The sequence below is a fragment of the Colletotrichum navitas genome (genome assembly GCF_030913465.1).
Source record: "Colletotrichum navitas strain CBS 125086 chromosome Unknown LY79scaffold_1, whole genome shotgun sequence".
NCBI classification, from domain to species: Eukaryota; Fungi; Ascomycota; class Sordariomycetes; order Glomerellales; family Glomerellaceae; genus Colletotrichum; species Colletotrichum navitas.
The window spans coordinates 910,032-937,679 of NW_026850547.1; the positions used below are offsets into that span (position 1 = coordinate 910,032).

Consider the following 27,648-nt stretch of genomic DNA (forward strand, 5'->3'; position numbering starts at 1 on the left):
ATCCCCGCATGCCGTGCCCTTCAGCACCGAACGCTCTTTCCATGCTACCCCTCCGAGCTAACCTCTGGAAAGAACTACTAGGTAAAAGTACCTCAGTACCTACCTACCTAGGTAGGTAGGTAGGTACCTCCAGAGTCTGGACCAGATAGAGGGCATGAAGATGCGATGCCAGGATCGAGGGCCGGTGCGGTTGTGCTCAGGCGCGTGGGGTGTGATATGAACAGGTCACAGCATTTCCAAGTCCTTGAATTGTCCAATGGCCGCCGTCTTGCATCTGGTACCCACCTTTCCCCCCTCCCCACCCCATCATGAACCAAGACCTACCTCCGGACGAGAGAAGTCCGATCTCTGGTTTGGCATTGACGGCGGGGTGGAATGTTACTCCCGGGCTCAAGCCATTCTATTTCGCATCTCGGTACAGACTACACTTCAACACCGTGCTGGCTGAGACTAACACCGGATAGACTCCACAAGCATGCCAATGCCAACACGAATCGCACTGCCTTTGCGTCGCGTTACGTCCCTCTGCTTCCTCGCTTCCCTGTTCCCGGATCGCTGTATCTCGGACCAATCAATCTACGCACAGCATGGCGTATTGGCCATCGGCGTATGCCTGCTTCGGTCTGCACGGCGATGGAGCAGCGATGCGGTGAGTGCTGGTAGTGTGTGGATATTCTCAACTGGTCGCCGTCGACCTTGATCGAATGGCATGTCAGCTGCAAGCATGCCTTTTAGTGTGCCGGCTGCCGTGAACCTCCTCCACGGCTTCTTTCACCTTTGACCACTCTCGGCTCAGAGAAATGATAGGATGGCCCCCCTCTGGGATCAGCAAGTTTGCTGCAACGCTGCAGCTGAGTCGGCTAGGATGCATCGCTGCAAGAACGGTGGGATTCATGCGACTACCACGTTCTCTCTCCCTCCTAGTCTTGGGGATGCTGGCGCTCGATGACAGGATACCCCCGGTTTGATTTCGTCCGTCTCTGAAGTTCAGCCACTTTCGATGGCATCGGCAATCTTAACGCCCCAGCTCCCATCCCACTCTAGTTTGACATCGCACCTCCCAGACTAAAGAGTTCGCTGCCGTTCAAACGATTACATGCCTGCCCGAGTCGAACAAAACGGCCGTCCCGGAGGCACTTGGCAACCGCCTACTGTTGCACCAACCCTGAGGAATCATGGGACGGTCCGCCGTCGCCAATCAGCGCGCGCATGCTTCCTTGTTGTGAGCGCACTGCATGGTGCCGCTCGGTTGTCTGCTGCGAGATCCAAGCAGCATGATCCCGAATGTGGCCTGCCGCAGTACGGTGCATCCCCGGACCACGTCGACGTTGCTTCACCTCGAGTTGGTAGGTATCTTCAACGACGTGATCAGATGGTGCTCATCGAGGAGCCCAGGCACCATCGCACAACGAACGGCGCTATGGCTCACCTTGGCCATCTGCCATCCGAAATTACGACTGGATGCACATGATGATGGGAAGAAAGTACGTAGGGGCGTCGTGGCATCCCAGGACAAAAGCGTGCACCGCTAGTGCCTCAATATCTCGAAACACCAACCGAGCAGAGTGGAATCCATAGCCCGCGAAGTTACAAATCTGCGTGGCGGCTTCCGACTTCAGAATTGTGGAATCTCAAGATCGCACTCGTATTCGACAAGTGATCTTTACTGTAGCCAGGGCGGCTTTGGATGCGACTCGGGCTCACAGTAGCGTGCTCCCCTAGTGGACACTGGCACACTGGGAGGCTCCTAGGCGACTAGCTTATGACACGAGGGTAGCCTGGCTGCAAGTCGCAACTTGCCGCAAACATCAGAAGAGTTCGCCAAGTGGGTATAGCCAAGGCCTCCGAGCCGCTGTTGAAAAACGTCAACGATAGTAATGGCGGCCAGGCTAGCAGCCTACCGGGCGCGCTATCACCAATTCCATCCCTTCCATAGAAGTCGATTCACGCTATGCCAGCCCGAAGACAACAGATAAACGCCACATTCCTGGCTCGTCCAGCTGGCTATGAAGGTTGACATTCCACGTGCGTTACCCTTGGGAGCTGGCCATCTTTTCTGATGGTGCCTTTCCGCGTCGTCAAGAGAATGCTTCGCCCACCACCTACGCATCACAGCAGCCAGACTGCATCGACGAGCCCATCATGATCACTTTTTCGTCAATGTCCCAGATTATGAAGCTCGTGGGTCCGTTCCTTCTGTTCTTCTGGTCACTATGGTATACGGGCATTAACCGACAGCACATCCATGCCGTCACCCGAGTATTCCGCAACCAAAGGGAGCTTTTCATCAAAGACTTCCTCGAGCACGAGATCGATGGTCAATTCAACGGTACCGCCATCGCGAATCTGTGTGCCAGCAAGAAATGGGTACCGGGGTTGTTGATGAGCTGCGACGAAGTTGCTGGTGGCGTTGGCGAGGTACGCAATGCCCATCTGCACTGCATCCGCTTCTCAATCGAGGCGGGAGGTAAGAGACTACTCCGTCGTCGTCGTCTGATCTGTCCGGTTCTGACAAGTCACAGCCGCGTTGATATTGCCTCGAATCATCTCTCGTTCTGAAGACGACATCAAAGCCGTCAACGGGTTGACCGGTGTGCCTCTCGACTACTATTTTGATGTGGACCATCTGCACCACGTGCTCGCGACGTACTGCCCGCAGATGAAGGTTTACGAGTCACTGGACGACCTCTACGACGTCCCAGAGGCTTTGAATGCTCTACAGTTCAACATTGGGGATACTAATAACGACTGGGTGAATGGCACCGTGATGGCTGCGCCAGAGAGGTGGCATCAGAGCTTCCACCGCTTCATCAACGGGAAGGTGCCTATCAAGGACAGGACAAACCCGTTCCGCGTCCATTTGCAACGTACTCAATGGACGTGGCAGGTAGCGGGGGACATGCACTCGGTGGCATCGTCTTTTGGGCGTATGCTCCGCGTCCGCCCGGACGCTCGACGACTTGCGGCGTCGGCGCTCTTCACCCTCAGATCACGCTTCAGACTCAACCTCGACCCGCGCAGGCGGTACCACCCAGAGAGCTTCGTGGGCATCCACCTGCGCACGGAGGAGAACGTTGACGACAAGTACCCGGACTACTCTTCGCAGGCTGCCCATTACCTTAATTACATATTGGAGTCCGAATCCGAGGTCGCGTTCCTCGCCACGGGCGCCACCAAGGACAACGTCACGGCCCTTGTCAACCGCGCCAAGGACTTCAACATTACGGTCGTGACCAAGCTGGACATACTGGACGAGGAGGAGCAAGCGGTTCTGGGGGAGCTCACCTGGGACCAAAGAGGCCTGGTCGACTACGAGATCATGCTGCGGGCTGGGCTGATGGCAGGCGTGAGTGCGAGCGCGTTCGCATGGAACTTGGCCATGAGGCGGTCGTACGCCTTGGGGAAGGGGCCAGTCGGCACGGAACCAGATTCTACCGGGCGAGTTGCGTGGCGTGATGACTACACTACCTTGTATGGGCAACAGGCAAACGCGTTCGCCTTGGCAGCAACGACATGGCCATGACCGAATCGGAAAGACGAACGCTCATGGAGCAATAAGCATGCGACGCGGAGTTTGGGTCTAGAGAACTAGGTGCCTTAATGCTTACGTTTGATTTTTACGGGCGTATGTCACGTACCATCTGCATGTCAGATATCGCCTTGGAGTCTTTTGTGCACATACATCCGTGGGCAGGCATCTCGATGTCTGACGCTCAACACGGCTCTTGGCGACATGTCGTCTATCGGGTCAGGCGTGGTGAGCCCTCACCTTTCGAGGCCGACTCGTCGTGACTCTGCGCAGGTCTTGGCTTGGCGTGTGAACCGGCATTAATTATCGGAGTCGGTTGGAAACTCATTCATTGGTCTTCTCTCGTCGCCGAATTGGTAGAGGAAGCAGAGTGTGTGACTAAGGACGAGGCAGCAATAGCGGCGGCGGCGGCGGCAAATGAACCAGAACCAACATGCTCGCACAGCGGAGCAGGCCGATTGATGAGACCCTGCCCCTCAATCGACTCTGTGAAGCAGCTTGGTCGTCAGTGACGGGCGGGCAAGCGAATATGCAGGTGGGCTGCAACCGAGGCCAACCCGCATGGGAGGGATGCATCAACCAGCAGATGCCGTCACGCGCCGGCAATGAGCGGCTCTAGGCGGTCATCCCCGGGGTCTAGGGTCGCGATGATAGAGCGAAGCGGTGCGGCATACGGAGGCGGAATATAGGGCGCATGTCTGTGATACCTACTACGTAGTAGGTAGACGGCATTGAAATGCAAGAGTCGGGACGCTGTGAGAGATGAGATGGGTAAGAGCGGGGGGGGGGGGAGGGCGACGGATTAGTTGCCTAAAGCCGGAAAGTCGAGCCCTTCCAAGGGTTCATAGAAGCTAGTGTAATATGTGTTCGGTGCGGGTTCCCCCCCACCACCACCACCCCATTCTATGTGTTACTGGTAAGGTGAGATTTCATTTTGCTTCACGGTTCGGATAGTGTCCTCCTGTGTTGCACATGCTTTACCAAGAAGCCTTCTCGACTCACCGTTGAAGACCAAAAGAGTGTCAAGAGGGTATATCAAGCCGACCGGAGACGCACTGCTCCCCACGCAACCCTGGAAAGATTCGCTCTCTTACTCTCTCACACGCACTCTTTCTCTCACTGTGGATGCAGGATTGTTAGGCAAGTCCACAGCTACGCTGGTTTCCTGGGTGCCCATCGCCGAAGTATCCAATAATCCACACCTCACACGCAACAGGTTCCGTTTACGTAGATTTCCCCTCACATCCAACGACACTATCAGCCTCTCTGTCAGCATCCCGGCTCGTTTCATCATCCTACCGTACCTCTCTCTCTCTCGCTCACACACACACACTCTCTCTCTCTTGCTCTCGTTCTCGTTCTCGCTCTCTATCTCACGCTTTCCCCCTTCTGTTGCCCTGCCTTACCTTGCCCACCTCGCATACATATCCCATCCCTGCGGCACACGCATACCCACACGCACAAGCGCACGCGCATCGGAAACAAGCAACTTCTTAAGAAGACGCGCCAGGCGGACGAAGAAGAAGGCGGAGGCAAAAGAAGAAAAGCGAAGAGATATATGTCGGCAGCCGACCCCCCGTAAAATCCTTTTCTGCACAACGACTGCTTTGAGGACAAAATACTACCCCTCCTGTTTCCTTTTACCCCCCCCTCTTCCCCTTCCCCCACGACCTCGACTCGGCCTCCACCACGCCGGCCATGGCCTCGAGCTCTGACATCATAACGCTCGACAATTTTGAGCAGCTGCTGCCAAGATGGGACCCCGCAGGCACCAATCACCTGTACGCGCTCGTTGATATGGGCAGGTCAGTCGACGCGAGTTTCCTTTCATCGAGTTGTGTTTTTTCTTTCTTTTCGGTTTCCCCACGTCTCCGGAGATCGCCTTCAGGGTTTCTATCAGAAATTGGGTGGACATCACGTCTTGCTTTATTCAGCCCTATCGCTCCGGTCCCTCGACATGCTTGAACGTGCTTAATGACGTTGATGTGTCGCAATGCTTGCCATTGATCCTCGACCAGGCAGAACGCCTCCGAACTGACGTAACATCCCATCCCGCAGCAACGGCATCCGCTTCTCCATCTCGGATCTCACCCCACCCCAGACCCGTCTCCTCCGGCCCATCTACCGTGAGCGCGCCGGCATCTCCCTCTTCGATGCCCTCAACGTCTCTCCCGGCGCCGGCTCCGAGCCTATGACGTTCCCCGCCGAGACCATCGCCCAGGTCGCCCGCACCCTCGCCCGCTTCCGCCGCATCGCCGTCTCTTACGGCGTCCCGCCCGCCCACTTCTCCGTCCTCGCCACCGAGGCCATGCGCCGCGCCGCCAACGCCCGCGAGATGCTGACTGCCATCCGCGAGGCCGCCGACATTGGCGTCCACGTCCTGGCCCCCGAGGTCGAAACCCTGTTCGGCGCCGTCATGGGCTCACGCTCCGCCTTCGTCGACATCTCGCGCGGCGGCCTGTTCCTCGACCTCGGCGGCGGGTCCGTGCAGATGACCTGGGTCGACACGCGGCTCCCCGACTACGAAATCGCTGCGGCCCTGGCGGGGGAGAGCATGCCCTTTGGCGCGGCGCGGCTGATCCGCGTCCTCGAGGGGCAGCCGGAGGAGGTGCGCGCACAGGAGAAGCAGAGGCTCAACGCGAGCATGCAGAGCGCCTTTGCGAAGCTGTGCGACAAGTTCCCGGCGCTCGCGCAGGCCAAGGCGGAACACGAGGCCTCGGCGACGGCGGCGCCGACGACGAACGGCGCAGGCACCAGCGCCGGCCCCGTCGCGGGCGGCATCGACGCCTACCTCTGCGGTGGTGGGTTCCGGGGTTACGGGTGCATGCTGCAGCACAACGACCCGATCCAGCCGTATCCGCTTCCGTCGGTGGGCACCTACACGGTGACGGGCGACTTCTTCAAGCAGACGGAGAAGATGCGGCGCGTCAACAGCGAGCACGAGGGCAAGATCTACGGCATCTCGAAGCGGCGGCGGCAGCAGTTCCCGGCCATCATCGAAGTCGTGGAGGCCTTCATCCGCACGGTGCCGCACCTGCGCACCGTGACCTTCTGCGGGGGCTCGAACCGCGACGGCGCGCTGCTGATGAAGCTGCCCAAGAGCGTGCGGGAGAGCAACCCCCTCGAGGCGCTCGCCGGGTTCCCGATTCAGGGCCACGAGGACGCGGGCGGGGCCGGGGGCGGCAAGGGCGACATGGCGGTCGCGCAGGCGGTGCTGCGGACGCTGTACGGCGCGGTGCCCGTCAACGTCGACATCTCGCGGACGCCGACCGTCTTCTCGCTGGGGCTGGGCCCGCTGTTCGCGCGGCAGGTCTGGATCCACCAGGGCGAGGACGACGACGCCAACGCGTCGTACGCGCTGCACGAGGCCGTCACGCGGGATCCCAGCGCGCCGGGGCTGACGCACCTCGCGCGCGCTGTGCTGGGGCTGACGACGTGCGCGCGGTGGGGTTCGAACCTGGGCCCGATCGACGTGCAGCTGTACAGGAACCTGAAGGGCCTCGTCGCCGAGGCGAGGCAGGAGAGCGTCTTCTGGGCCGAGTACCTGGGCGCCGTGGCGGCCGTCATGGTCGACCTGGTGCCGGCCTGGCCCAAGAGCGTCGAGGAGCTCGAGTCGACTTTGAGGTATGTTTTTTTCTCTTCTTTCTTCGGGATGGAGAGCGGACCGCATTGGTACCGAGAGGCGAGCGTGCGTGCGTGCGCTAACTGCGAGATCTCCAGGTTCGAGGCCACGCAGACCGCGGACCCTGACAAGAGGAGGGCGAGCATCGAGCTGACGGTCCATGTGGCGGCCGGCGCCGCGGTGGGCATCGACCCGGAGGACGTCAAGGGCCGGCTGTCGTACGTCGGGAAGAAGCGCAAGGACGGCACGAGGCCGGACAAGAAGGTCACGGTCCGGATCCAGGCAATGAAGTAGTTTATGATTCGGGACGATCTCATGAATATACCCCCCACCCCCTAATCCCCCTTTCCCCCCCTCCTCCTTTCTTTTCCCGGTCGTATCCTTTTTCTGGTCCCTTTTTGGGGCACGTAACAAATGGAGTTGGCATTTCCTCCTCCCGCCTTGAGTCCTTATTGAACCTGGAAAGAGTCGCGTGTTGCCTGCTTCTCGACCGGGCTTCGGCCGAGAGAGAGAGAGAGAGAGTGTGTGTGTGTGTGACGATAGTCATGGCTCGATGTGTCCAGACCCGATGTCGGTGGTTCATCGCTGTGCCGACGAGCGCCGCGGACCAGATTTAATCCCAGCGAATAACAGCAAACAAGCACCGTCGGTGTTTTGCTGGAAACCTTTTGGTATCTGTAAAGTTGCCTCGTCTATCCCGCTTAGTCTTTTTTGCCCCCCTCAAAACCCAAATTAAAACATCAAAATTAATTTTTTTCCTTTTCTTTTTATACGTGGCCATGAAAATCGGGCTTGAGGAAGTCGGCTGGCGTGCCCGGCCCCGGATGTACCCACTCCCACCGGGAACGCGGCTCTCCCTCCCCGCTTTCACGGCCTTCGTGTGCGGAGGCGCGGCATCGGGAGTTGAGGGACAAGACTTGTCCGGTGCTTGCCGGCCGCCCGAGTACGGATCCACGGTACGGGAGGGACGTTGCGGACACGGTCCATCGTTCCGATCTTTTGTTGCTCCTTACATGCAAGAGGTGGGTGCGGGTTACCTCATCGGGCCGGCGAGGAGAGGGAGACCGGAAGGGGGGGGGTTGTCTTCAGCTAGTTCTGTCGCAGGCGGATAGAATTTGATTCGTTCTGCAGGGAATCAGTTCTCTGCCAAATGTTGCTGGAAACACCACATCAGAACCCGAAGTGCAAACCCAATACTCCAGAAGGTGTGGCTTCATTCACTTGAACACCGCCCACTGAAATGGCTACCCCTGCAGCTGAAAGAGTCGCGGCTGTCGTCGACGAGGTACCTCGGGCATCTTTCCTACGAATGCCACAATCTGCTGGCTGCTTGTAGATCACCGGCGACGGCTTTCATAGCGTCTGTAAGTCACGACAGGCTTTCACCGCAGTCTGTTGCTTCCCTGTCACGTCGATAGACTGGGAGCTGCCTGGCTCAACAAGGGTTCCTATGTTGGATGCATCATTGGTATCGGCCCAGGGGCCGGCGCGAGAACCGTTGAGCTTGTCGACGTCCGCCGCATCCGAAAGGAGATGCAGGTTTCGAGCACACTGCCAAACGCCAGGTTCGAGTACACCCCACCGTGTTGTGGCGGCTCCCGGCTCTGTGAAGCGGAGGCCGTCGTCTCGAGAACTGTGGCAAGTAAGCACACTCTGCCTTACTTGAGGCGCCTCCTGACGTCCAGCTGATGACTTTTTTTTTCTTCATTTTTTTTTCTTTTTTTTTTCTTCTTCTTTCAGAGATGTTGAGCCTTGCCGCTATCTGGAGTCGAACGAGTCAGACACGATGTCCCCCTCTCACACTGGTGGAGTTCTAGAGCAGGCACCATGCAGCCATGAGCCACGGAGAATGAGGTACAGTCAGCTGGACCCTAAATTTAAAACTGCTCTGATGGAGACAGGCTTTTTAGGGTTGCTGCGGCAAAAGCATCTGGGCGGCGGAGCCGCCTTTGGTTTAGCAGGGCCGCTGTCAGACCTTCAAGGAAGGGAAAAACGGGTAGATAGATGGCTTGCTGGACGCAGTGGTGCACAGTAAGCCACCGCAGCCAGCGACGGAAGGTTGCTATCACGCCATGGAACAGCCCAGCACAAACCAGACAGAGAGCAAGCTCGGAAGGCTGGGATGGAAGGCGAAAATCAACAGTCAGTAGTTCTTTTGGTGCTTGGGGTTTTTGCAAACGCAATGGCCTCAGGCAACAGTTGGTTTTCTGCAACTCGAGTCAAATTCGAGTTCCACCAGGATGCAAAACAAATTAGGGGGTGGATGCGGGCTACGGGTTTGCCGGTTGAAGCGTTTGAGAAACAGCTGCAGCTGCCGCTAACCTGTACCTGGGTAGGGTCGACAGGAAATAAAACACGCATAAGAATTTAGGCGTTCGTGCCGAGCTCAGGGACTGAGCGCGCATGAGCCAGCTAAGGGAAGGGTATGGAAGTCAGCATGGTATTGGGAATGCGGCGAGCGCTCAGTGGCTGATGCCGACGGTTGCAGCCCTCGACGTGCTTCTCTCCCCCCCCCCCCCCCTTCCAGCGTGCTGCGTACTGCGTACCTAGGTAGTTGAGTGAGCTTGAGCCTTTCTCCCCCCCAGCGTGTTGCTGGTACTTCCCCCCTCGGCAGGTACATGGGCGGGGGCGGGCAGCTGCGGCAATTATCCATGTACCGAGTAGAGGTGCAGGTACATTCCCAGCGACCTACCCGTTCTGGATGTCCTGTCTAAAAAGTGGATACCTCGGACCTCCAAGCATCAGTGTCCATCGCGGGAGGTTCGAAAGGACACATTGTACCAAATCCGAAGTCATCCAGGCAATTCAGGCCAGCTTGCCCTCCTCGCTCCCATCCATCCGCCCTCGTCGTCTCGTCTCCCTCCCGGTCCCCTTCGACACTACAAAGTCGCAAACTCCTTCTTTTCACCGACCACACGCACCCATTCACAACCCTCCGACAGCTCACGGCTTGCTTGCTCTCCCAAACCCCTCCCCTGCCTCCCAAGAGCGCCAACGGGCCACTTTGCCAATCTCCTTTCGCCTCGGTTTTTTTCCCTTTCCGTCGCAGAACCTATACCTGCCTGCGCCTACCTACCTTTCCATCTTTCGCGGTCAAGGCTAGCCCTCGGATCCCAGCTTCGCAGTCCACTCTCATTTTATTCTCCCACGGTTTCGACGCTCCCCGCGCCGCCTCTCCACTAAACAGTCCCGTCACTTCCGACGACGACGACGACGACGACGACCCTTTGAGCAACACATCACCGCCAGAGCGAACAGCTGGTCTGTCTGTACACCCTCGTGCGACAGCCACCTCGACCTATCCACCTCCCTCCACACAATGGCTCAGCAGAGAGGCCCTTCTTACGGCCTTGGCGCCGGCGGTCCCCCGTCCTTCGGCGGCCCGAGTGCAGACACCTCCGAGTCCAGCCCCTTGGACATGATCCGTCAACAGACGAGCAAGATTGAGGACTTTCTCGACTCCGTCAGCGAGCCCATCAAGCCGTGAGTTGGACGCTTTTCTGATTCAGCTTTAGCACGGAGAGCTGTGCCGCCTGCTGGTGGTCGCGTGTGTGAACTCTGTATGCTGACCGAGGCTTGCTTGACAGTCACCTGCCCGTGATTGGCCGCTTCCTTATCGTCGTCACCTTCCTCGAGGATGCCATTAGAATCGTTACCCAGTGGAGCGACCAGCTCCTCTATCTCCACGACTACCGCCACAGTACGTTTGCGAGCCCACAAACCACGAGATGGCGGGCCCAAGGCTAACCTAACCCTTCTGCAGTTCCCTCCGGTATCACGCACCTGTTCCTCATCGTCAATGTTCTCGCCATGGTCGCCTGCTCCAGCCTCGTCATCATCCGCAAGTACTCTGACTACGCCGTCGCCGGCCTTATGGGCGTTGTCGTCACCCAGGCCCTCGGATATGGCCTGATCTTCGACCTCAACTTCTTCCTGCGCAACCTGTCCGTCATTGGCGGTCTGCTGATGGTCCTCTCTGACTCGTGGGTTCGCAAGAGCAAGGCCTTTGCCGGCCTGCCCCAGCTTGACGAGAAGGACCGCAAGATGTACTTCCAGCTTGCCGGCCGTGTCCTGCTCATCTTCCTCTTCGTTGGCTTCATCTTCAGCGGCACGTGGTCTATCTGGCGCATCATCACCTCCATCATTGGCTTCGTCGCTTGCGTCATGGTTGTCGTCGGCTTCAAGGCCAAGTTCAGCGCCACCCTGCTCGTCCTCATCCTCAGCATCTTCAACATCCTCGTCAACAACTTCTGGACTGTAAGTTCCTGTGCCGTTTTCTGCTCCGCAGCACCTGATGCTAACGAACCCGTAGCTGCACGAGCACCACCCCCACAAGGACTTCGCCAAGTACGACTTCTTCCAGATCCTCTCCATCGTCGGCGGTCTCCTCCTGCTCGTCAACTCCGGCCCCGGCCAGTTCTCCATCGACGAGAAGAAGAAGGTTTACTAAACAGCGGAGGACGAGAAGCAACCAAAGCCCAGCCCCGAAAGGGGGCGGGAAGTCTTGAAGGGAGAAAAAACAAAGAAGACGAAGGCCAACAATATTATGGGGTCGGTTTCTTGGCATTTCAAACGGCATTAAAAATGGTTGCACCTTTTGTCCCGCTCTGCGATTGCGTTTGGGCGCGGTTCGCGGGAGTCACATTGCAGCATATATGACGGGTAGACGCAGAAGGTTCTATAGTGGATACTGAAAGTTCAAGCTGCGCGCTTGGGAATGGAGAAGATGCATTTAACTTCACACATGTTTCCCGGGACCAGGTGCCGCCGGTCTTTTGTCGACCAAGTAGCCTGGAGGTTGCAAGTGAGAATAGGTGTTCGCCAAGCTCCGGCACTCGGGCAAAGGCGATTGAGACTGGTCCCCTATTTACGGCGAGCTGCATCCAAGGCGGCGTCTCCCGTCCCGTGAGGGGAACGGTTGATTAGGCCACCCGCCATTGGAGGATTCTGTGGACCCACGTGCGTCTTCGCTTACCTCTTTGGCTCGCCATCTGCAGGCTATGAAGAACGGTCTGGTCCCGCCGACCTGCGTCCTTGTGTCCATGGTCCTGAATGGCTAGCCTTTTTTTTTTTTTTTTTTTTTTTTCCTTTCCCACAAATGCTGGTCGGCCGCAGTATCACTGCTCTCCCAATGCCGGGACCCACACGGATTGACGGACGATAACCCATGAGGCCAACCGGGGCGCGGAGACGAGTACGGCGCAGCGGGCCATGCATTCCCGGGAAGCCTGTTTGGCGGGGGGAAAGCATGTCGAACTCACAAAACAAGCTGGAAATGATGGAAGAAGATGCCGGAGGAGCGGCCGGGGGGTGTTGGTTGGCCGAGAAATCGGCGGTGGGGGCGGCCGGTGGTGATGAAGGGTGGTGTGTTGATGAGGAAAGGCTAGATGGGGGCAGATACTGGACTCAAAAAGGCAAGATTTCAGGAAAGGGGGGGGTGAGCGTGTGCTTCTGCGCTGACCGGATTTCCAACACCAGGCTCCCCCCCCCCTCAATTACAATCTTTCCGGACGGGCGGGAGAAGAGAGAGAAATAAGCAACGTTTTGGGTGGTGAGACCGAGAGATCCACGGGACGGTGATCATCCGATTTCATGCCCGCTCTCCTTCCCCCCCTCCCTTCCCTAGCCTTCAGACAGGTAGGAGGTGTCTGGACAATGCTCTCTCCCAGACCTACGTACGTGAATGACAACGAAGGTTTGGGAAACAATTAGAATTAAGAATAAGGAAAAACAAACCAGCCCAATCTCCAATGCTGCCAGCCGTAAACACGCGCCCCGTCCTCGAATCATCCCTTCCCGGCCCCCACCCTCTTCGGCCTGTACAACCTTACCCGGCCGGGGAACTCTGCCGGCCGGCTCCCCCTCCCCTCCCCCGCGAGCTCGCAGCCCTTCCGGCGCCCGGTTCCGCGTTCGGAACCAAGCCCGGATCCCGAAAGGGCACTACCGTCACCTGCCAAGACACACACAGCCCCCATCGTACCGTTTAGGCCCGTTTACTCCCCCTTCCCCGTGGCAGCAACGGGCCTAACTAAACCCCCCCCCTCCCCGGCACCCGGGCAAAAGCTTCTTCACCGGTCCCGACGCGCCTCACACTTTCTCTCCGCCTCCCTTCCACAAGATGACGCTCGCCCAGCGCCTCCCCTTTAGCTTCTTGCCACCCAGACAGGGGGGTACCTGTGCCATTAGGCCCTTTTCCCAACCTCAACGCGGGCCGTGCCTGGTCGCGTCCGATGGCATGGGTTGGCCGGCTTCACTATGGCGGTCAATTGTTTTTTTTTTATGAGGAGCACCCGAGTATGGGGGCTAGGCGTCGTTGTATCGTGAGACGTTTCACATCCACAACTCTGGCCGTCTCCGTCGACATCGGCCGACGGATGGTAAACGTTAAGACGTCCCGAGTGTATTATCAAACGGAATTCTGAAAAGGCAACAGAATCACACTCTCGGTGGCTACGCAGTTCGTTCAACCGAACGGCAAAGCCAGAACCGAAGAAGAGAAAAAGGTCATACCGCACATATGCTTCTTTGCACAGATGCGCTTGACGAGCAAATGCGGTAACCCATGTAGTGGATCATGATGACACGAGACGGCACTCAGACGTGATGACGAACACATGTGCGTAACTCAACAATTTTACTGTGACATATCAACATGCAATATTGGCTCATATCGAGAAGGCGGTCCACGGTTTAGCAGCAGGGGAATACGAGGACAAGGCCTCGATTTGTCGTGCATTCTCTGATGATGATAGTGACTTGCAGTGAAGAGTGTCGAAGGAAGGTAATCCACAAGCAAAGGTGATACGCCCCCTCCCTTTCCCAGATTCAGCAACAAAGAAAAAATAAATGATACAAACACCGCCGAGACTGAAGATAGCATCAGTGTCCACGGACGGCTCAACCCGGTTTCCTAATCCCTAATGCCTCGCCTTCCATCGCGCAAGATTCATATCAGGTCATGATACTCTCCAGGAGAGGTCTAGTGAGTTTTCGGGCATTTTCAAGCCAAAACCAGCGAACGAATGAAGTTGCGCGTGTCTCTGCACCGTAAGGATCCCGACCAGAACGAAACTTGACTTTTGGCGGGTCATGAGTTTTCACAACTACGCCGCCGTATCAAGCGCAAGTCTGGGCCTGGAGCGAGTTAGACCGCACTCCGTCAGCGAATCGTACACCGACTCTGCGTGCGTGCCCGGTGATGGTCGGCTTGCCCTTTCTTAGGATCGTCTTCTGATCCGGAGAAGCGCTCGATTTAAGCGAAGACATAGACGGGCCTGCAGACGAGGAAGATGTCTGGAGGCGTGCCGCAGACCCGTCGGATTGTCAATCGATACCGTGCTGTTTCTTGAGCTGCGCTAAACTGGCCCGGCGGGCCTCGAGGTCCTCTTTTGACTTGAGCATCTTCTCTGGCTGGTGGTAGAGAACTGCGGATGTTAGCATTCATCACCCGTCGTGGAGGGGGTCGGCGTCGACATACCAATGAGGTAACGGTTCTGGAAGTTGAAACCGTTGAGCTTGTCGCAAGCTTGCTTTGCATCCATTACGTCTTCATAGACAACGAATGCGGTACCCTTGGTACCGCTAGCAATGCCCTGACGGACCTGTCTGTAGCAGAGGTTAGTCACTGATGTCGACGCCGAGTGCCAGTCATGGACGGGATGATGCGTACCGTATCGGGCCGAATTTGCCGAACAGGTCGAACAACTCCTCTGGAGTTACGTTGTAACTGTCATCATGTCAGTTGCCGGTGCCAAGCGTCGTGTCGTCGATATCGAGGGCGGGCAAGGTATACCTCAAGTTCTTCACGAACAGAGCTCTGTGCGACAACCAGTCAGCCATGTTCCATCATCAAGTAGTGCAACGGAAGTGGTATCAATAAGGACCCCGAGGAGTGTCGAAAGGGGCAGGACCGGGCGTGTACGGCGTGGGCCGTGGGGTGACGTTGGCCGGGTCCCGGGTGGTCGTGTGTGCAAGGCAGGGGCAGGATGCAGAGATATACAGAGGCAGGCTAGGCATTGAAGAAGAATTCGGACTCACCGGTTGACTTCTGGGGCTAGTTTACCGCCGCGACTACTCATCTCTCGATGCTCGATTGACGCTGAGAGTGATCGATTCGGGTTGGTGAACACTCGGAAGAAATGACAAGGACGCGCTGGATATGATGGGGGATGGGCGGAAGTTGAGACAGGATCTGGAAGTTCTAGGAACGGCGAAAATGGGGAGTAGGCAGTAAATGAGGCGACGGGTTGGCTGGAGACAAGGATTGGGTGAAAGCTTCCACGTGACTCGGTAAGCCCCACAGTCCATCACGCGATGGACCACTCATCATGCGTCGAGACAGGCAGAGCAGTTAGTTGTACAAGGAAGGTACGTACCCGCTTCGGCTTTCTTCAGACGTGGCACATACCCGCAGCAAGCACCGAACGCCTATCTCGGTCTCCGCTCACTACATAAAACAATACAACACGCTTGCCCGGATAGACTTTCCTGGTTCATGCCACTGCCACACTTTGCCTACCTACTCAGGCGATCAAGGGAAGCCGGCTGACAGTGACGGGAATAAGGCCTACTTGCATGTACATGCCGGGCAACCCAAAGGAAAAGAATGCTATTCGCGAGGGGGTGCGGGGGGTTCGCGGGTCGCTGGTGCCGGATGGCGATTCTAGCAGCATTCCGGGCGATGGGATGGTCTTGGCGGCCTCGATTGGACTTGCCGATTTCAGGTACCATTGCATGGGCCAGCACGCTCTGTGTTGTTTCTTGCACCTGATGGTAACTGGTCGTGCCTCGAAACAGACTCAAACTCACAGTTGCTTTGCTCTGTAATCATTGCGACATCCAGATTGGGACACGCTCGAGCAGACTGACGGACTCCTTATGCAGTGATTCCTAAGGATTGCATCCCATTATGCACATCCGGCTCTCCTCGGGTTCGATGTCGATGGTGAGAAGTGGACCTCCGGGCAAGTCACAAGACCAGCTCCAAAGACTGCGTAACTTGATCAACGCGATAGCAGCCTGCCAACCAGATTATCTCCCCTATCGCATAACCTGGGGAAAGGGAGGAGGCTCTGGCGAGGCACCCCTGAACAGCAACAGTTCGAGAAGGCAACCTAGAATTCGGGAACGGACGGATTGTAGGCTGCTAGCGAGTCCTAGGCGTCTTGGCTGCTGGCACTTGGGATAAAACACAGGGCATCTCCAACAAGTTGGGCCGACCTGGCACATCAATCGTTCAGAGCGAGACGGACCGCAACGGTGACAGGCCAGGCAGGGAGGTCTCATATTTTAATCGCCCTGTTGATCCTGATCGCCGACAAATACGGATACATAAACAACAACTGACACCAGCACACGCGAGCTCGTACGCCACACACGACCATGGCTTCGACAAAGCAAAGTGCCCGCCAGTCTTGTCCTCCCGTCTCTTTCAACAGCCAGCCGGGTGTTTCATTTCAGCCCTGGGACCGCAGCCAGTTGCTATTTTCCCCAGATTCTCAGTCAAAGCCAGGCAGACAGAGAGTTAGGCCCATCCGCGGGCTGTGTAGTTTATGTATGTGTGTGGCTGGCCCGATGACGCTGGGAGAAGAAAGGTACCTAAGCCAGGGGATCCGCATGAGGCTAAACAACCACACCAGCAGGTTTTTGTTGTGCTGAGCCGGAAAACGTTGCTCCTAAACACTGACCTGACGACAACCGACCTCACCAAAAGCACCGTTGTCGTTGCTGGAGGCAGATTAACCCCCCCTTGCCCGTTTACGCACCTGCCTTGCCTTGGTTAATCGAAACCTCCCCTACGTCAATTCTTCCAGTGTCTCTTTGACGCTGGAACTGAATGCTATTGAACGCCCCCCCGAAGCACAATGGGTGCTTTCCACGCCTGCCATGCCAGGCTCGTAGCCAATTGAGGAAATCCCACCTGCCATTTCCCTGGTTCCGTTGAAGCCTCAGTCAGTCAACCTCGGGTGCCTCTCACTCAACGCTCACTGCCCTGAATCTCAAAAACCCATCTCCGTTCACTATAACCGTTCACTCCCTTTCCCGAAATAATTTTTCACGCCCTTGACAACATTTCGTCACTGCTCATTCCATCACCCAACCCCTTCGACGAAGCCATCACTTTAGCTATCAATCATCGCTGGTCTATCACCGCCTCATCACGTTCGATTTCACGATATCCGCAATATTCGCCCCGCTATTCCACTCACATCGTCACACATCATTAGCAATGGCGCCAGCTGACGACATCTTCGTCGGTTTCGACGTTTCCGACGACGACAAGCCCTTCCTCCTCAGCGTCCTTCGCGCCCCCGGCACACCCTTGGACGAGAAGCTAGCCATCTACGACCTCGGCCTCCTCAGTGGATACGAGGACTGGAACCTGATGCTGGAGAGTGCGGCTGCAATGAAGGACAGGGACCTAGCTCGCTCGCCGCTTGATGCACGAGATATTCTGGCTTACATCCCTCGAGTCAAAGAAGCCACGCTAGCCGCGGCGAAGCTGCGCCAGGGTTGGGCGGCCACTGACCAGTCCATCAAGAATCTGACTGCACTGCTGCGTGTTCATCGACCAGGCCACGCTGTCGAGCCCCAGCCTCCGTGTCCGTCTCTGCCCACCACCATCAAAAGGGAGCGAGCTATCAAGCGAGAGGTCGCTGCTCTCAAGCGCAGACGGGAGGATGACGGAAATGACGAAGATGACGATGACAACGACACCGAGCCGACGCACCGAGCCAAGCGGCCCAGAACCGCTCCCAAGTCATCCACGTCTCACTATTTCGCCGATGAGCAATTGCCACGCACCAACAACCCCGAACAGCAAACAGCTACTCCATCGCCTGCTGACACGACCCATATCGTCACCCCAACACTCATTCACAACGGCATAGCCACGCCCAATCCTACGCCCCGCAAGCAATCCCAAGAAAATGAAGCTTTCAAGGAAGGCACCACCAATATGCGAGGCACACTCCGTGCCAACGACGTCAAGACCCAAATGGCCGGCGCTGCAGCTAGCAAAACCAATGACGATGACTGGAGCGCTTTAAAAGCCAGCGGCCCGCAGACAGCCGGGGGTCTTCGGGCGGAGAGGCCATCCTGGCCATCCCCGTGCAGCAGCCCATCGCCGACGAACTCGTCCGAATTATTGTCCCCAGAGGAGCTGAGACGGGTCAAGTCGGAGAAGTAGCTCCGCCGGAGCCTTCGCCGAGACGGAAGACGGCCGTCAAGTCACCATTCTTCGGCCAGCCGCAATCAAAGTCGTCGCCCCGATCAAAACGCGTGGGTGGCCTTGTATCCACGATCCCGTTCCCGCCTCTGTCAGCCCCGCGCTTTGGCTTGATTCAGGAAGAGTTTGCTCATGAACCTTTTTGGCTGCTTGTGGTTGTGACTTTCCTTGTCAAGACAGCCGGGACGCTGGCAATCCCTGCGTTTTACAAGGTCAAGGACCGCTTTCCGACACCAACCGCTTTGGCTGACGCAGAGGCGACTAATACAGTCGTAAGCATGATCCGTCACTTGGGTCTTTCGATTGTGCGAACAGCGGCGATACAGCGATATGCCCGATTGTGGCTTGGGCAGCCACCGACAGCAGGCACTGTTTATAGAGTGAAGAATTACGACAAAAGAGAGGCGGAACTAGACACACTGAGGCCCGGCGTTGATGAGGATTCTCTTGGGCTTACTGCCGGACGCAGCGGAGAAGCCGGCGAGGCGTGGGAGATGGGCCACTTTACGCAAGGCAAATACGCGCTCGACAGCTGGCGCATCTTCTGCCGTGACGAGCTCTTGGGGCGGGCCGAGGACTGGAACGGCAAAGGCGCCGCCCCCAACTTCCAGCCCGAGTGGATGAGAGTACGACCGGACGACAAGGAGCTCCGGGCGTGTCTACGGTGGATGTGGATGCGCGAAGGCTGGGAATGGGATCCCGTAACGGGCGAAAAGACGGTTCTCCGGGACGAAATGCGAAGAGCTGCGAACGAAGGACGGGTGGGTTACGATGATACTGGCGGGCTGGTGATTCTCGAGGAGCCGCGGTCAGGGTCTGGTTGAGGGCTTTTTTTCTCTCTCTGAGGGTTGTACAAGGATCTCTTTATGATAGGTTCAGCCGAGGCTGGATATGAAGTTTTTGTTGATACCCGCACCACGGAACGGTGCACTACGCACAAACAGCATTAGATATTAGATGCGAAGGCGTCGATAGACGGGCTGCTAAAGCATTTTCGAGCAGCTCTGGAAGACAACAGCATATGTCCGAGAAGGAGGCGCACATAAAAGGTGACATAATTCAGCAGTGACTCGCCAAAGTGTCAGTTTACTCCAAGTTTTTTCCCCTTCTTCTTCTTCTTCTTCTTCCATAGGACACCACGCCTTTGCAGATGGTTGACTGGGCTCGATCTCCTGCCAACCACCTCTACCGCTGAGTTTGCAGCCTAGGTATGTTGTGTCACTCAAATCACCGCGAATCATGTCCAATGTTGCGCCAGCCTCCGCGCCATGCGTCGCAGCACAGCAGCACAGCAGCACACACACACACAGACTCCCCCCCCCTTCCCCCGCATCGCCCTACAATAGTCTTTCTTGGCTTTTTGTTTTTCTTCGTCTTTCCTCCCCTTCCTTTTCTTTTATTTCACTTTGAAGGCGCAAAAAGACGAGTCAGTCCTCATCTGGTGACCCTACCGGTAGTCGCTCAACGACATGCCGCTCGGATTGCTGCGATCTTACGTTAGACTCCTTCGCCCCACCCCCTGCACCCACCCCCCGATCAATGGCCGCCTCGTGCATCTCTTATCATGTTTCCCATACCCAATTGACCCGGGCGCTCCTCTCAATCGACTTTTGGTCCTCAAGCGAGGAACTGGCATATATGACAAGGATCAGCGAGGTGGTTAGCCAGCGTGAGCGACGGCCTGAGTTGGTGCAGGGTCGACATGTCGTCTGAAAAAAGCAAAGTGCCCCCAAAGCCGTGGCCTCGCCCGCCTCGGATCTCTCTGTCACCCATGTGCCCCACACAATTGCTCGTAGCGTCCTTCCCCTTTGGCCTGCTGCTGCTGTAGTGTGTCGATTGGCGCTGTGACCCCACAGTAACCATTCCCCTCCCATCGCGCGGATGCAGACAGGCGAGACCCCCGGACATCGCCCGCAGGATGGTGCATCTCTTACACGCACAGGTACCTACAAAAGCAACAGACTTATCATCGCCATTCATTCCCCCCTCCCCCCCCCCCCGCGCGCTGTTGCTTTCAGGAGGGATTGTAGTGGGCTTTCTGGATAAACCGCAACTTCCTCCTCACTCCCCATTTTCTCACCCTCCCAACCTGTATATTCTTATCCCGCAAAAGAAGGGAAGAAAGGGAAACGGACTTCACAATGGGGTCCCAGATTGACTCGGAAGACGAGTTTACGGTGCTGGTCACTGGCTTCGGCGTACGTCCTGGATCCCCACACCTCCTTCCACCCTTCCCCCCCCGCGTGCGTGCCTGTCTTCCCACGGGTTTGCCCCTCCTTTCGCGACCCCGCCATGCCCGACGGCGACTTTGCTGTTGCATCGCGAACCCAAACGGCAGCACTCGTCAGGCGTCTGCTCCGCGAGGCTGTTAATTGGTGTTTTCTTTCTCTTCTAACCTTTTCCCTTTTAATTGCATTCATTTATTGGAAACCCGGGTCCTGTTTCGTGAACTGACCAGATCGTGCTTGCGATCCAGCCGTTCAAAGCCCAATACCCCGTCAACCCCTCTTGGGAGATCGCCCGCTCCCTGCCCGCCTACCTCCCGCCCCTCCGCGCCAGGAACCCGAAAGAGCACCCCCTGGCCTCGTTTTCGTTCTCCTCCGCCGCCGCCAGCCGGCCCCTCCCCCCCGTCCGGATCCTCGTCCATCCCGAGGCCATCCGCGTCAACTACATGACCGTCCGCGCCCTCGTCCCGCAGTTCTGGGACCCGGCGACGCACCCGCGCGTCGATGCCGTCGTGCACATCGGCATGGCCGGCCCGCGCCTGTTCTACTCGGTCGAGCGCCGCGGCCACCGCGACGGCTACACCTTCCCGGACGTCGACGGCCACCGCCTCGAGGACGACGAGCGCCGGCGCGAGGAGGGTGACGACTGGGTCTGGCACGGCATGCCGCCCGAGATCGAGACGGGGCTGGACCTGGCCGACGTGCTGGAGCGGTGGAAGGCGCATAGCCCGGTGAGTTTCCGCTCTGTCCCTGGCGTATAATCGACGGTGACATTTGCCGACGTTTTCTTTTTTTCTTCTTTCTTTTTTTCTTCATATTCTTAAAGGGTCGATCAATGTTGCTGACGGCGGCGGCGGGGCGTAGGAGGGCTCCGACCTGCGCATATCGGAAGACGCGGGCCACTACCTGTGCGACTTCATCTACTTCTCCAGCCTGGCGCATCTCTGGCGGGCGCGGGAGCACCGCCGGGTGACGTTCCTCCACGTCCCCTCGGACGCATCCAAGGCGTCCGTCGCCCGCGGCACCGAGCTCGCCGTCCAGCTGATCCGGTCCATCGCCGAGAGCGAGCTGCGGCGGCGGGACCGGGGTGGGCCCAAGGAGGAGGTCGTGGCCAAGGACGACAAGATCGCCGTCGAGCTGCGGGTTTGAAAATGGATGGACCTCTATCTTCGAACGTGATGAATCTTTTGTATCCCCCGGTACGTGGGAGAAGGAATGGGATGTCTGAGTACATGGCGCGGCTGGTTGGGTGGGCATCGGAGGTGGCACATAAAGCATGCAGGGTGGTAGCATGGAGTTTGTTTCGTTTGATGTTTTTTAACGCTGGTGTTAGCCGTGCTTCTTTCATGAATGGGTAACGAAACGGATATGAGAACACGAGTCGACAGCCAGGGATATTCACGCAAAAAGGATTATTGTGTTCTCGGCGCCATCCTCTTGACGCGAATACTTCTCACATGAGGCCTTTGTGCCTTTTCGTCGTGGGTGTTTCCTAGCGGTGGCCGGCACCTCCTAGGCTGGCTGACGTCGGGTGCTTCTGCCGGGTGATGTCCATGGGAGGAATGCGGTAGAGAGCTCGACGAGCGTTATCGGGTGATTCGAAGACGGGGTCTTCAGTTTGGCCCGCTGCCGCGAGGAGCTAGGCTCCCCTTATTTGCTTTTTGCCCGTCCTCCACCATGCCCCATGTCGTTGTTGAATAGGCGAAACGATGACAACACACAAAGAATCAGAAGCGGCGGTGAGTGTGCCATTTACCCTTACCGACGATGCCCCTTTGCTGCGGTCTCCGCGACAGAGTCCTACGCTTGAGAACGATGTACAGAGGGACCAGATATCGCACAGCTCCCCAAGTCAGGGAACAGAGTGCAGCGAGTGTCATGTTACCTGACATCGAGCGGGGTCGGTTGCGATCCCTCCAACCATGACTCCAGACCGTCTGTCTGTTAGATCGTCTCTCTGTCTGTTTGGCAGATTGAAAAAAAGAAGATGGCTCGTCAAGGCCTTGCTCGCGCCTTCCGCAGCACATCATCCAGATGGATGGGCAGGGCTACAAGCTTCACCATGTCGGACATTCTCAGATTGGTCGGAAAGCAAGATGCACAGACCACATCAAGACGGTACCCACATTACAGAGCAAAAGGAACAACCCTGGGCATCAACTCACAAGCGTACGTACGTACGTACGTACCCAAGCTAAGATGAGTAAGTGAGTAAGTGCATAAGTGCATAAGGATAAAAATTAATCGAGTCAGGTTTTAACAGCGCATGCAAACCAAACAGAGTGTTGGTATTTTGGCTGCAAAATGCAAAAAGGTTGCTCCCGGCGAGGATCGAACTCGCGACCTTCGCATTTCTCACATTGATGATGTAATTATAAGAACAACGTCATAACCAGCTAGACCACGGGAGCTGTTGTAGAAACTGGAAAATTTGTCGTAGATCAATCTCGATCGTCGGGTCTGTGAATCACTCGCCGCATGCCAAGCGACGAGAGACCGGTCGACAGCAAATGGAACACGAAGTGCCGATGCCTGACGGCGTGCCTGTGGGTAGCCGTCGCTCTTTCTTAAGATGAGACCTCTCCCAGGGCGGTGTTATGCTGTTGAGCCCCACGCAGCCTTCCACACGGCCGTCCGGCCGTTCCGGTCGTCAATGGCCTGGTGTAAAAGCGTAAAGATCAACATCTAGTCCGGTACATATTCACTGGGTGGGGACATTTCCTACGAGAGGTCTCTTTAAAGGGAAGGTGATAGATAGAAGAGATTTATATTCAATGTGCTGAGGCCGGTAGCCAGGACGCAGTATTCTGCGTCTGCGTCTCCCATTGATCTGAACAATGAACCCCGCCAACTGTTAATATTCTGAGAGAGACGTGAGCTGTAAAATAGGGATGAATACTAGAGTGAGAAACGAACACGCTGCTGTATTGATGGTAGGTGCTGGGTGGTGATGATGCTGAAAGCTGCACACACCCCCCCCCCCCCCCCCCGGCCTAATCACGTGGACTCCGGCACCACACCTCTGCTCTTGCCTCCTTACTCCTGACATGAGCCGACTTCGACAGGCCAAGCCTGATCATAGTCGGGGTACTGTAATTCTCCCATTGGCGGGAGAGGTGACGTATCATCATCGAAATCAGTCGATGCAGTTGACTGCGATCGACCACCACCTTCAGTGCGTTGAGAGTCACCACCAACTGTTGTGAGACCAGTCTGGCTAGACGTTAAAGCAGAACCAGAGGCAAAAACAGATTCAGTAAAGCCTCCGCCCTCATCATGAAGAAGCTCATGATATTGCCTAATCTTGGCATCATGAATATCAGACATAGTCTTGCTAGTAGCACTACTACTGTTAGCTATCTATTTAAAGTAGTATTAGAAAGGTATACTTCTAGTTACTTCTGTCATTCCACATTAACAGCCTCTTTCCTGGTGCGCGTAGTGTGTAACATAGCCTTTGCTCCGTCAAGCATCTCAATATTAGCTTTCTTGACAGCTGAGATGATGTTTTGGTACTGCTGCTTAACTTCAGTGTAGAAACAGAAAGCCTCTCTCGCATGATTAACATAACCATAGGGAGATCCAGCGAGTAGCAGATCGAGGCCAGCTTGGTGAAGGGGGCTAAGGCGCGGCTCCATCAAAGTTCGCCAGCAGCTGTCTCTGCCTCGTCAAGGTTGCCTTGGCTATGCATGCCTCCCGATCTCATGGAATCTCCACTCAAACATGGCTATCAAATGTAATTTCAGCATCAGCGACTATTTGAATGATATGTGACGTACTTCTGAGGTTGTTGATTACACTGGGAGGGTTCGCCATGACGGTGGTGTTATGACGGGGAAGTAAGTGGTGGTGGTGATGGTAGACTGTGGCTGGCGGGCAGGGTTTTCTTAGATCTTGGAAAAGGTCCAAAAAGCAAGCAGAACATTATGGCCTCTTGCACGTATTGATGTGCTAAATATCATCAATAGCTAACTATACCTCAAGAAAACAGTAAGTTAGATTTAGAGTCTCCCACCACAGCTCTAATGCTTCTGACTTAATTTTCTCTGCCCCATCATACCTCCCTTGGAAATGATATGTAGTTGAAAGTGAAGCCATGCTCCTGATAGTTTCGACATGAGTATGCCCTAGAATGTCCTGTCGCAGCTCTAGTACTTCTCTCTTGAGCTTTCTGCCTCAGTGTACCTAGAAACATGAGTTCGTCTTCGAGCGGCGGGGTAATGTCATGCTTACGACTATCAGTGACCGTCACGTTGAGCGTCCCGCCGGTTTCAACCCGGGCGCCCGGGAACGCGATATGTCCAGTCGTCGATCCGAATGATTGCCCTTCCATGGTGGCATATTCGATGGAGTAGGTGGCACTCTGAAGGTCTGGTCGCAACGTCGGAAATCAGTCTTGTTGGTTGGAAGATGGACATCGGCCGTAAAACCACGAGGGAATCAGGCTGGCTCGGCCTGCAGGCAGCACGTGCTTGTTTCCTCAGCTATCCAATTTCATACCCTGTCTCAGGTCTCATCAAATCAGAAGCCACCAACATGACTATCTGCCCAAATCGATGTGGGGGATGAACGCCGTGTTTTGTTGCCTCGGGCGGTTGCCACTATACAAAGAGTCCAAGACGATGATTCCCACCCTCTTTGACACTGCAGGTGTCGTCGGTGGAACTGGTTCGCCAGCAGCGCCGCCAGCCATAGCCTGGGAGGAAGATCGTTCCGGGTGACTTGATGACTTTGATACGGAGGCCAAGCCCAATACTCGGTTCTGTTGATCATCTAGAGATGGCTCGACCGTCAAGTAGGTTGGCTATCCCCAGTAATACGTGGAGGAGCTGTCTATGCCACCCAGGGACGACAACTAATACCGAACGATGGGAAAACACCACTGCTTCTATCTAATTTGAACATTTTTCAAACGAACTCTTATTGGTCTCAGAACAAGAAGAAGAAGAAGTAGAGCGTCTCTTTCATAAATTGGTGCCCCGAGTTTAAGGAATGCTACCCGCATTCATGGGCCTCGGGCTTATCGACAAACGCTGAATAGATGTAATTTAACCCCAAAGCAGTTTCCCGGGGTTTCAACTTGGCGATGACGACAATGAACAATAGGGAATCAAAAGCCAGCCTGAAAACCATCCACCAACGCCTTGCCTGTGAAGCTCGAGCATTTTGCTTTTTTACATCACGTTATTCTGCACTCAGCCACCCACACTGCCGTCCCCCAGACTACCCCTCCTTGGACAGCCTGTATACGCTCTCCCGCCCGGCAAACGAGAACCGCCATCCGAGCTGCGGATACGGAGAGTGTCCCGGTTCCCCGTACGTCGGAAGCTCGGCCGGCCTCGCTTTGGAACCCGAGAGAGGAGCTGGAATGGGCGACGACGTGGACTGGTTGTTCGGGGCCTCGACCATGGAGCTCTGGGTTATGGACGATATGCGAGAGTCGCTGCATCTCGTTTAGTCAAGAATTCAGACGTATGTAAGCTATGCAAGCGTTGACTTACTAGTATGTCTGCATGCCTTCCGTGGGGTGCGAAAACCCTCTTAGCCGAGGGGTCGTCATTTCGGAGACTTCCGTGGGGTGCGAAAACCCTCTTAGCCGAGGGCTCGTCATTTCGGAGACTCCTGCGGTGTCGCGGTACGGGCCCCCGCTGAACGAGCTGTAGTGGCTGCCTCTCCAGTCCGGAACAGTAGGGGTCTTTGAGCGCGCAGGCTCATTGATATCCGTGACGGGCGGCTCCGATATTTCCGGCTGCGGAGGATTAGGAGGTGGTTCTTGCCTGTTCGAGGCTCGTCGATAGGTGCGGTCGATCGCGCTCTGCCGGCCGCACATGTACACCAGAGTGCCGCCGAGGAGCAGGAAGGCCAAGGAGCCCATCACGATGCCGGCGACTTGACCGACGCTCAGGCCAGCGTGGTAGGTGATGACGGAGCTGTTGCCGTTGTCGCTGCCGGAGCTGCTGGTCGGGTTGGGGCCATCTGATTCTACCGGGAAAGGCTCGCCGGGGATGATTTGCGTTGTCAAAGTAAGTGCTGCCTCAAGCTGGTTGGCCAGTGTCTGGCTCGAATTCTGACCCCCTTAGTGTCCCGCCATAATCTCGGGGTGCGAATGACGACTTACTTCGTTGACTACCCCGATCATCTTCTCCTTATAACACGACCCAGGGGCACCGCAGTAAAAGAAAATCGGATCGGTGTTGTTGACAAGCACTCTGAACCGTGGCATCTGTGGATTGTCAGCCGAGTAGTTACGGCACTCCCGCCACTTGACGCACATCGTTCGTAATGGCCTTGACCGATGTATTGCCACTGTAAAAGCCTTGGCGGCCAATTTCCACATACTCGTACGGCGTACAGGGGAAACCGAACGCGGAGCGTATGACGGAGTGACCGTCGGGATAGAATAGCCACTCGATGGTATCGCCAACGTTGGCATCGACCTTTGAAGGTGTAAACGAAAACCCGGACTATTTCAAGGTAAGCTCGTGCCAGATATGTCGATGACAGAACAACTTACTACACCAACAGCAATGGTGTGTGTCTCCGCTGCCGTGGTCGAGGCATTTCCCGTTGAGGTATTTCCCATTGAGGTTGTGGTTGTTTCTGCCCTAGCATTGAGTGTCGTAGTTGAGCCAGCATTAGGCGTCGTCGTCGTGGTGAGGAATGGTGTCGGTGTCACCGGCGACTGGGCTTTCACCAAGATCGCCAGGGCGGCGACCCCATATACCGATGACCTTACCATCTCGAACAAGCTCTGCAGATTAGTTGGATCACCAGTCACTGCGGATCATGAAGAACGGTAAAAGAGCGAGGGAGGGGGCAACCAGCAGGAGTCGTGGGTCCTCCGCGGCAGGGGACCATAACAATACTTATTGGCAATAGCTTCCTACTCTACATGTCGGTCCGAGCATTAGCACGGGACTTGGATGTAACTCGGACCTGAGGGCTGAGACCATATTCGTGCCGCGCCTTGCGGTACCGTTTGGAGAGACGCATGCAAAAGCCGTTGGCTAGGCGCTCTACACCAGGATCTGGATTGTTCAACCGC

The 27,648-nt window shown here is 56.3% G+C and overlaps 9 protein-coding genes and 1 non-coding gene across 10 annotated transcripts; 7 read left to right on the plus strand and 3 right to left on the minus strand.

Annotated features, from left to right (window-relative positions):
- Positions 1-2,142: 2,142 nt before the first annotated feature.
- Positions 2,143-3,523, plus strand: LY79DRAFT_585756 (uncharacterized protein; the record flags this gene model as incomplete). The annotated part of the gene is made up of 2 exons (XM_060560538.1): positions 2,143-2,467; positions 2,523-3,523. The coding sequence occupies 2 exons, from the start codon at positions 2,143-2,145 to the stop codon at positions 3,521-3,523; spliced, it is 1,326 nt and encodes a 441-aa protein (XP_060420693.1).
- Positions 3,524-5,311: 1,788 nt separating this feature from the next.
- On the plus strand, positions 5,312-7,490 carry LY79DRAFT_532850 (Ppx/GppA phosphatase). The gene is made up of 2 exons (XM_060556323.1): positions 5,312-7,153; positions 7,250-7,490. Exons 1-2 carry the CDS (start codon positions 5,721-5,723, stop codon positions 7,443-7,445), a joined length of 1,629 nt encoding a protein of 542 aa, XP_060420694.1. The 5' UTR covers positions 5,312-5,720; the 3' UTR covers positions 7,446-7,490.
- Positions 7,491-8,391: 901 nt separating this feature from the next.
- Positions 8,392-9,186, plus strand: LY79DRAFT_574567 (uncharacterized protein; the record flags this gene model as incomplete). Its single annotated transcript, XM_060559604.1, is given in 4 exon segments — positions 8,392-8,436; positions 8,488-8,515; positions 8,530-8,793; positions 9,062-9,186. The coding sequence occupies 4 exon segments, from the start codon at positions 8,392-8,394 to the stop codon at positions 9,184-9,186; spliced, it is 462 nt and encodes a 153-aa protein (XP_060420695.1).
- Positions 9,187-10,392: 1,206 nt separating this feature from the next.
- On the plus strand, positions 10,393-11,874 carry LY79DRAFT_10567 (SURF4 family protein). The gene is made up of 4 exons (XM_060550660.1): positions 10,393-10,634; positions 10,739-10,851; positions 10,915-11,408; positions 11,464-11,874. The coding sequence occupies exons 1-4, from the start codon at positions 10,471-10,473 to the stop codon at positions 11,599-11,601; spliced, it is 909 nt and encodes a 302-aa protein (XP_060420696.1). The 5' UTR covers positions 10,393-10,470; the 3' UTR covers positions 11,602-11,874.
- A 2,397-nt stretch (positions 11,875-14,271) lies between these two features.
- LY79DRAFT_532863 (RNA recognition domain-containing protein) lies at positions 14,272-15,441 on the minus strand. Its single transcript, XM_060556324.1, has 4 exons — positions 14,944-15,441; positions 14,821-14,877; positions 14,629-14,756; positions 14,272-14,575 (listed from the first exon to the last, which is right to left on the minus strand). Exons 1-4 carry the CDS (start codon positions 14,988-14,990, stop codon positions 14,475-14,477), a joined length of 333 nt encoding a protein of 110 aa, XP_060420697.1. The 5' UTR covers positions 14,991-15,441; the 3' UTR covers positions 14,272-14,474.
- A 1,938-nt stretch (positions 15,442-17,379) lies between these two features.
- On the plus strand, positions 17,380-19,433 carry LY79DRAFT_676216 (methyl-CpG binding domain-containing protein 4; the record flags this gene model as incomplete). Its single annotated transcript, XM_060564465.1, has 2 exons — positions 17,380-18,135; positions 18,207-19,433. The coding sequence occupies 2 exons, from the start codon at positions 17,380-17,382 to the stop codon at positions 19,200-19,202; spliced, it is 1,752 nt and encodes a 583-aa protein (XP_060420698.1). The 3' UTR covers positions 19,203-19,433.
- A 1-nt stretch (position 19,434) lies between these two features.
- LY79DRAFT_10595 (uncharacterized protein) lies at positions 19,435-19,937 on the plus strand. The gene has a single exon (XM_060550664.1). It carries the CDS (start codon positions 19,589-19,591, stop codon positions 19,877-19,879), a length of 291 nt encoding a protein of 96 aa, XP_060420699.1. The 5' UTR covers positions 19,435-19,588; the 3' UTR covers positions 19,880-19,937.
- A 421-nt stretch (positions 19,938-20,358) lies between these two features.
- Positions 20,359-22,113, plus strand: LY79DRAFT_10778 (uncharacterized protein). The gene is made up of 3 exons (XM_060550676.1): positions 20,359-20,576; positions 20,855-21,334; positions 21,468-22,113. The coding sequence occupies exons 1-3, from the start codon at positions 20,520-20,522 to the stop codon at positions 21,750-21,752; spliced, it is 822 nt and encodes a 273-aa protein (XP_060420700.1). The 5' UTR covers positions 20,359-20,519; the 3' UTR covers positions 21,753-22,113.
- Positions 22,114-22,919: 806 nt separating this feature from the next.
- LY79DRAFT_t12 lies at positions 22,920-23,014 on the minus strand. Its single transcript has one exon. It is a non-coding gene; the product is annotated as a tRNA-Ile (tRNA).
- Positions 23,015-25,826: 2,812 nt separating this feature from the next.
- On the minus strand, positions 25,827-27,342 carry LY79DRAFT_503049 (extracellular serine-rich protein; the record flags this gene model as incomplete). The annotated part of the gene is made up of 6 exons (XM_060553372.1): positions 25,827-26,046; positions 26,105-26,143; positions 26,192-26,670; positions 26,722-26,826; positions 26,876-27,067; positions 27,118-27,342. The coding sequence occupies 6 exons, from the start codon at positions 27,340-27,342 to the stop codon at positions 25,827-25,829; spliced, it is 1,260 nt and encodes a 419-aa protein (XP_060420701.1).
- Between the last annotated feature and the right edge of the window lie 306 nt (positions 27,343-27,648).